At 33.4% G+C, this 8,361-nt stretch overlaps 1 protein-coding gene across 1 annotated transcript; it reads right to left on the reverse strand.

The window, feature by feature from the left end:
- Nucleotides 1–102: 102 nt before the first annotated feature.
- On the reverse strand, nt 103–2,641 carry LOC142607238 (uncharacterized). The gene has a single exon (XM_075778658.1). The coding sequence runs from the start codon at nt 2,627–2,629 to the stop codon at nt 224–226; it is 2,406 nt and encodes an 801-aa protein (XP_075634773.1). The 5' UTR covers nt 2,630–2,641; the 3' UTR covers nt 103–223.
- Nucleotides 2,642–8,361: the final 5,720 nt, after the last annotated feature.

Raw genomic sequence — 8,361 nt, forward strand, 5'->3', positions numbered from 1 at the left:
TGAGTTTAACGGTTATCTTAACTGAGTTTTAATAGAAGCCTAGATTGACAAAAATTGAAAGTTAGAGGACTGAAATGAAAAATGTTGAAAGTTAGATGGTCAGTTTTGCATTTTTGCCTTGTTTTTATTGATTTTTTGAAACCCATTACATGTCAGGATTTAGATCTTTGACAATAGGCTGCATAACTTGTATGCGATTGAAAATTTAAACTTTTTGCCTTTTTTATTGGCTTCGACAATTTGGAGCTAGTGCAGGAACAAAATACCCCGTAAGATATAAGATTCCAACAGTTACAAAGAAGCCAGTTGAATACCCAAACCCCAGTCCTTCCAATAAGAACCATGTCTTCTTACTCTCATACTTTGATGGTTTCATCGGAGGTAGTTCTTTTGAACATGGCACCTGAATTTGCATTCCACACAAATCACTATTGTTGGCAAAAATGTTTGGATCATTCATTGTGTCCATTTGGCCACCACTTGGAATCTTACCTGTGAACTCATTATTACTCACATCCAAAACAGACAATTGTTGCAACTTTACTAGTGATTGGGGAATTATGCCTGATAGTTTGTTATGTGACAAGTCTAGACTCTCTACACTCTCTAAATCACCAAGGGTTACTGGTACCTTACCAAAGAAGACGTTATGTGAGATGTTGAGAATCTTTAGACCCTTCAATCTGCCTAATGATGCTGGGATTTCACCAGAAAGTTGGTTCATTGACAAGTCTAAGAAAGTGTAGAGCTCAAGGTTGTGTCTCGAGAGACCCTGCTTCGACTTTTTCCAATTTACTATCAGATCATTAAACTCGATCGAGAATGAGAAAATATCAGGGAGTGATGAAAATTTTTCTTGTGTTTCAATCATACCAATAAGATTTCCAAACTTTGTAGGTATATTGCCAACAAGATGGTTGTTTGAGAGGTCAAGAATCCTAAGACTACTAAGATTGGAAATACCATCAGGAATAGAACCTTGGAGTGTGGTATTTCGTAAATTTAGGACTTGAAGGGTTGAGATTTGGCTAATAAACTCTGGGAATTCACCTTGGATTTTATTATCATGGATATCTAGGTGTTCAAGCTGGCTCATACTAGTCAAGTTTCTAGGGAAGCTTCCAGTAAACTTATTTTGTCCTAATGCAAGAATTCTAGTTTCTTGGGAAAATTTTGTTGGAATTTCTCCAGAGAATTCATTGGAAGAAAAGTCAATGAATCCAAGTAATACATTGGAGCTAAAATCTGGTAAGTTTCCAGAAAATCTATTGCTTGACAAGTCTAGTAATAGGAGCCGATAAATATTGGAGATAGATTGAGGTACCTTCCCTGAAAAATGGTTACCAGCCAACATGAGAATCATGATTGCAGAAGCATTACCAATATTGTTTGGCAGTTCTCCAGAAAAGTTGTTCCGAGATAGGGAAAGAACTGATAAACTTCGAGATCTGAAGAGAGGAGGTGGCAAAGAACCTGTAAAATTGTTATCTGATAGAATTATACTTCCAACTTCCATTTCAACAAGCCATTGTGGGAACAAACCTTCTAGCTTGTTCCTACTCAAGTCCAAAAATTCAAGAGTCTTTTGTTTGGAAATCCAATATGGGATTTCTCCTGAAAGACCACAAGACTTCATAGACAATTGAGATAGCATACACTTTGGCACTATCTTTGCGTTGCTATTCCAAGTTAGATAATTCCCTCCAAGAAAAAGACGCTTCATGCCCTTGATATTAAACAACCAAGATGGAATTTCTCCACTGAGAAAGTTATTTTCCAACTGAAGTGTTTCTAACTTCGTCAATTTCTGTATGGATGATGGAATTTTACCTGTCAACTTGTTGTTGCTCAAAGCCAAAGTAGTTATGTTGGACAGATTGCCAATAAAAGAAGGAATCTCCATTGACAAGAAATTGTCCCTCAAGTCCAATTCTTCCAAATTCTTCAAATCCAAAATTGAAGACGGAATTTCACCAAAAAAATTGTTGCTGCGAAAATACAATCGCTGCAACTTTGTCATGTTCCCTATCTCCTTAGGGATATTTCCACCAAGAAAATTTGCATCCAGCTTCAATACCCTCAAGTTTTGAAGAGAGCCCACTTCCCCACTAAGATTGCCGTGGAATGAATTGCTACTTAAATCAAGATATTGAAGGTACCTCAAGTGAAAAACTTGAGAGGGAATGGAACCATCAAAGAGATTATTCTTCAAGTCAAGATAAACCAATTTGCTCAAATTGGTAAAGCTGTTGCCTGGCAATTCTCCTTGTATGTAATTTGAGGACATGTCAAGCAGTTTCAAGCTTCTAATGCGAAAGAGTGGAGTCAAGACGGTGGAAGCCACCACAATGGGCTCCATAGATTGCATGAAGACTAGGGAGTCAAGATATAGACCAATCACAACCCTAGAATGAAAGCCAGTACTGCAAATGACTCTGTCCCAGTTGCAACAATTTGAGCTGGAATTCCATGACTCTAACTCAAACAATAAGCTTTCTAATGAAGAAGAACTAGTAGTTTTAATGAGAGAAGATTTAAACTGGAGAAGGGCTTGTTTTTGATCTTCAGGACAACAAAGAGAAGGGGTGAAAAAGATGAGAAATGCTAGTAGCAGGCTGAGTTTGGCCATTGTTGTTTTTCTTTGATCGTTGTGGGATGGTTGTGAGAAGTGTGGAGAAGTAGTGTGATATATAAAAAGAGGTTCACATGCTGCACCACTTATCGTGGTGTACTCAAAAGTCATAGTTAATGGGCAAGTAGCCATAGGCTTGGCACCACTTTTCGTGGTGTACTCAAAAGTCTTAGTCAATGGGTCAATAGCATAGCTTTTGGAAAATCTGTTGGAAAGAAAAGGGAGTCTAGAAGACACTTAGGCTTGGCACCACTTTTCGTGGTGTACTCAAAAGTCTTAGTCAATGGGTCAATAGCATAGCTTTTGGAAAATCTGTTGGAAAGAAAAGGGAGTCTAGAAGACACTTCGGCTTGTTCGGTATCTCTTTCCAATTCTAAATTTTTAACTTTTGGATAATTTTTTAGGGGTATAATAATAAATATAAATTATACAATATTTTAAACAAAAGATTAAATAAATATATCGATTGATATATTTTGATATATAAAGTTTTATAATTGCTTTCTATGATTTTTTGTACTTCGAAATTATTGTATGATATATTTATTATTAATCCTACTAATTACATATGTTTCAATATACATAGTCAAGCAATCATTCATTAACTAATTTCTCATTTGATTTATTTATTTAATATTTCCTAAGATCTAAATGAGCTTTTTCTAAGGTTTAAGTGTTTGTTTGGGAACAGCTTATTTATCTAAAACTGAAAACATTTTGCTGAAAGTACTATAAATAAAACTAAAAAGTAGCTGAAACAATACAGTAGGATCTATAAATAGTACCAAAAAAACGTAATAGAGTCCATGAATAATGGCGAAAATAAGCTAAATAGTAAAAAAAAAATCTAATTTTTTAAGTCAATGCCAAATGCACACTAGGATTAACAAATTTTACTTTTGTTGTTGGGCTAACTAAAATTTTTTTCCCAGATTTTAGATCAAATTGATTTATTATTGAGATTTTTCTTTGGATTTAAAAAAGTCAAGATATTGTTAAGATGATTATATTCAAGTTTATTTCAGTTGGATTTAAGATTAGGGTGTTCAAATTTTTATTTCAAGCATCCAAACAAGAAAAATAAAATTTTATATATATTTTTTTTTTTTGGTTTTTGGGTTCAATTCAGGGGTTCAGTTGAACCCCTGGGCTCCAAGTGGAGCCACCCCTCTTCTGGTCTTATTCTTTAAAAATAAAACCAAAAGGAAACCTACTAAAAGTCATATTGGCTTTTCTTTTTCCCCTGTGAAATGAGTTTACCAAAATTTTGACTTTACTAATGTTTTACAAAAAAAAAGTTTGGTAAGTAGCCATAGGCCCGACGCTTTTGGAAAATCTATTGGAAAGAAAAGAGTGTCTGAAAGGCACTTTGGCTTGTCTGGTATCTCTTTCCATGGAATGAGATTATTCAAAAAATTTACTTCTGGTCTTGTTTTTAAAATATAATACTAAAAGGAAAGATATTGAAAGTCATAAAAGCTTTGTTGGGTTAAAATAGATTGACCACGATTAATTAATATAATTTCCCAAATTGATAATTAGGTTAAATTACATGCAAATTGTGGAAGCACTAACAAATCACCAAATAAACTAACATGCAGCAGAAAATAAAAAACACAGTGATTTATTGACAAATTGGGAGAACTTCTCGTAAGGCAAAAACTTCACCGGGTAAATTTTAGGTCACCACTCCCAAAAATCCACTAATTAAGAACAAGTAGTTATAAATATAAATAATCTTACCACTACCCTAGACTATCTCAAAATACCAACTTACAGTTGAACCTTTACTCCAATACCCAATTGGAGTTGATCATGTAGTAGATTCTTCACTTTGCACAAATTTTCAATCTGTGACTAGTTTGCACAAATTTCCCTAGGCCCGTAGCTTTTGGAAAATCTATTGGAAAGAAAAGAGTGTCTAGAAAGCACTTTGGCTTGTCTGGTATCTCTTTCCATTGAGTGAAATTATTCAAAATTTTTACTTCTGGTCTTGTTTTTTAAAAATAATACTAAAAGGAAAGATACTAAAAGTCATATTGGCTTTGTTGGGTTAAATTAGATTGGCCACGATTAATTAATATAATTACTCAAGTTGATTAATTAGGTTAAATTACATGCAAATTGTGAAGACATTAATAAATCACCAAATAAACTAACATGCAGCAAAAAATAAATAAAATGGTGATTTGTTGACAAATTGGGAAAATCTCTCACAAGGTAAAAACTCCCCCGGATGAATTTCAGGTCACCACTCCCAAGAATCCACTAATTAAGAACAAGAGGTTATAAATATAAATAATCTTACCACTATCCTAGACTATCCCAAAATACCAACTTATTGTTGAACCTTTTCTCCAGTATCCAATTGGACTTGATCGTGTAGTAGATTTCTTCACATTGCGCAAATTTCCAATCTATGACTAACTCCTTTGCACAAATTTCCCTAGGCTCGTAGCTTTTGGAAAATCTGTTGGAAAGAAAAGAGTGTCTGGAAGGCACTTTGGCTTGTCTGGTATCTCTTTCCATGGAGTGGGATTATTCAAAAATTTACTATTGGTCTTATTCTTTAAAAATAATACTAAAAGGAAAGACACTAAAAGTCATATTGGCTTTGTTGGGTTAAAATAGATTGACCATGATTAATTAGGTCAAACTACATGCAAATTGTGAAGGCACTAACAAATCACCTAATAAACTAACATGCAGCAGAAAATATATAACACGGTAATTTTTTGACGAATTGGAAAAATCTCTTGCAAGGCAAAAACTCCACCAGGTGAATTTCAGATCACCACTCTCAAGAATTCACTTATTACGAACAACGGTTATAAATATAAATAATCTTTCCACACCCCAAACTATCTCAAAATACCTACCTACAGTTGAATATTTGCTCCAATACCCAATTGGACTTGATCGTGTAGTAGATTTTTTTACTTTGCACAAAATTTCAATCTGTGACTAACTCTTTTGCACAAATTTTCCTAGGCTCGTAGCTTTTGGAAAATCTATTGAAAAGAAAAGAGTGTCTGGAAGGCACTTTGGCTTGTCTAGTATCTCTTTCCATGGAGTGAGATTATTCAAAAATTTTACTTCTAGTCTTATTCTTTAAAATAAAACCAAAAGGAAAGATACTGAAAGTCATATTGGTTTTACTGGGTTAAAATAGATTGACCACGATTAATTAATATAATTACCCATATTGATTACTTAGGTCAAATTACATGCAAATTGTGAAGGCACTAACAAATCACCTAATAAACTAACATGCAGCAGAAAATATATAACACGGTAATTTTTTGACGAATTGGAAAAATCTCTCGCAAGGGAAAAACTCCACCGGGTGAATTTCAGATCACCACTCCCAAGAATCCACTTATTACGAACAATGGTTATAAATATAAATAATCTTTCCACTACCCCAGACTATCTCAAAATACATACCTACAGTTGAACATTTGCTCCAATACCCAATTGGACTTGATTGTGTAGTAGATTTTTTTACTTTGCACAAAATTTTAATCTGTGACTAACTCTTTTGCACAAATTTTCCTAGGCTCGTAGCTTTTGGAAAATCTATTGGAAAGAAAAGAGTGTCTGGAAGGCACTTTGGCTTGTCTAGTATCTCTTTCCATGAAGTGTGATTATTCAAAAATTTTACTTCTAGTCTTATTCTTTAAAATAAAACCAAAAGGAAAGATACTGAAAGTCATATTGGTTTTACTGGGTTAAAATAGATTGACCACGATTAATTAATATAATTACCCATATTGATTACTTAGGTCAAATTACATGCAAATTGCGAAGGCACTAACAAATCACCTAATAAACTAACATGCAGCAGAAAATATATAACACGGTAATTTTTTGACGAATTGGAAAAATCTCTTGCAAGGCAAAAACTCCACCGGGTGAATTTTAGATCACCACTCCCAAGAATTCACTTATTACGAACAACGGTTATAAATATAAATAATCTTTCCACTACCCCAGACTATCTCAAAATATCTACCTACAGTTGAACCTTTGCTCCAATACCCAATTGGATTTGATCGTGTAATAGATTTTTTTACTTTGCACAAAATTTCAATCTGTGACTAACTCTTTTGCACAAATTTTCCTAGGCTCGTAGCTTTTGGAAAATCTATTGGAAAGAAAAGAGTGTCTGGAAGGCACTTTGGCTTGTCTAGTATCTCTTTCCATGGAGTGAGATTATTCAAAAATTTTACTTCTAGTCTTATTCTTTAAAATAAAACCAAAAGGAAAGATACTGAAAGTCATATTGGTTTTACTGGGTTAAAATAGATTGACCACGATTAATTAATATAATTACCCATATTGATTACTTAGGTCAAATTACATGCAAATTGTGAAGGCACTAACAAATCACCTAATAAACTAACATGCAGCAGAAAATATATAACACGGTAATTTTTTGACGAATTGGAAAAATCTCTCGCAAGGCAAAAACTCCACCGGGTGAATTTCAGATCACCACTCCCAAGAATCCACTTATTACGAACAACGGTTATAAATATAAATAATCTTTCCACTACCCCAGACTATCTCAAAATACCTACCTACAGTTGAACATTTGCTCCAATACCCAATTGGACTTGATCCTATAGTAGATTTTTTTACTTTGCACAAAATTTCAATCTGTGACTAACTCTTTTGCACAAATTTTCCTAGGCTCGTAGCTTTTGGAAAATCTATTGGAAAGAAAAGAGTGTCTGGAAGGCACTTTGGCTTGTCCAATATCTCTTTCCATGGAGTGAGATTATTCAAAAATTTTACTTCTAGTCTTATTCTTTAAAATAAAACCAAAAGGAAAGATACTGAAAGTCATATTGGTTTTACTGGGTTAAAATAGATTGACCACGATTAATTAATATAATTACCCATATTGATTACTTAGGTCAAATTACATGCAAATTGTGAAGGTACTAACAAATCACCTAATAAACTAACATGCAGCAGAAAACATATAACACGGTAATTTTTTGACGAATTGGAAAAATCTCTCGCAAGGCAAAAACTCCACCGGGTGAATTTCAAATCACCACTCCTAAGAATGCACTTATTACGAACAATGGTTATAAATATAAATAATCTTACCACTACCCTAGACTATCCCAAAATACCAACCTATAGTTGAACATTTGCTCCAATACCCAATTAGACTTGATCGTTTAGTAGATTTCTTCATTTTGTACAAATTTACAATCTGTGACTAACTCTTTTGCACAAATTTTCCTAGGCTCGTAGTTTTTGGAAAATCTGTTGGAAAGAAAAGAGTGTTGGAAGGCACTTTGGCTTGTCTGGTATCTCTTTCCATGGAGTGAGATTATTCAAAAAATTTACTTCTGGTCTTATTCTTTAAAAATAAAACCGAAAGGAAAGATACTGAAAGTAATATTCGCTTTTCTCTTTCGTGTGAAATGAGTTTATCAAAATTTTGACTTTTTCCTCCCTTTTGTTTAAAGAGAGTGTATTATTACTTTACTATTGTTTTACAAATGAAAAAAAAAAAAAAAAAAAAAAAAAAAAAAAAAAAAAAAAAAAAGAAGAAGAAGAAGAAGAATAAGAAGAAGAAGAAGAAGGTGTAACTCTTGAGAGTGATTATGGAGCAACAAACGTTATTGTATCCGTTGTTAGATGTTACTGCTAAATGTATTTATATTAGTTGTACACTTACTCCAATTGATTGAGGCTTCTTCATATAT

This window comes from Castanea sativa, chromosome 8, assembly GCF_040712315.1.
Source record: "Castanea sativa cultivar Marrone di Chiusa Pesio chromosome 8, ASM4071231v1".
NCBI lineage: Eukaryota > Viridiplantae > Streptophyta > Magnoliopsida > Fagales > Fagaceae > Castanea > Castanea sativa.

Excerpts from the sequence above, each read along its gene's own strand:
- LOC142607238 (XM_075778658.1), bottom strand. The coding sequence starts at position 2,629 with ATGGCCAAACTCAGCCTGCTACTAGCATTTCTCATCTTTTTCACCCCT.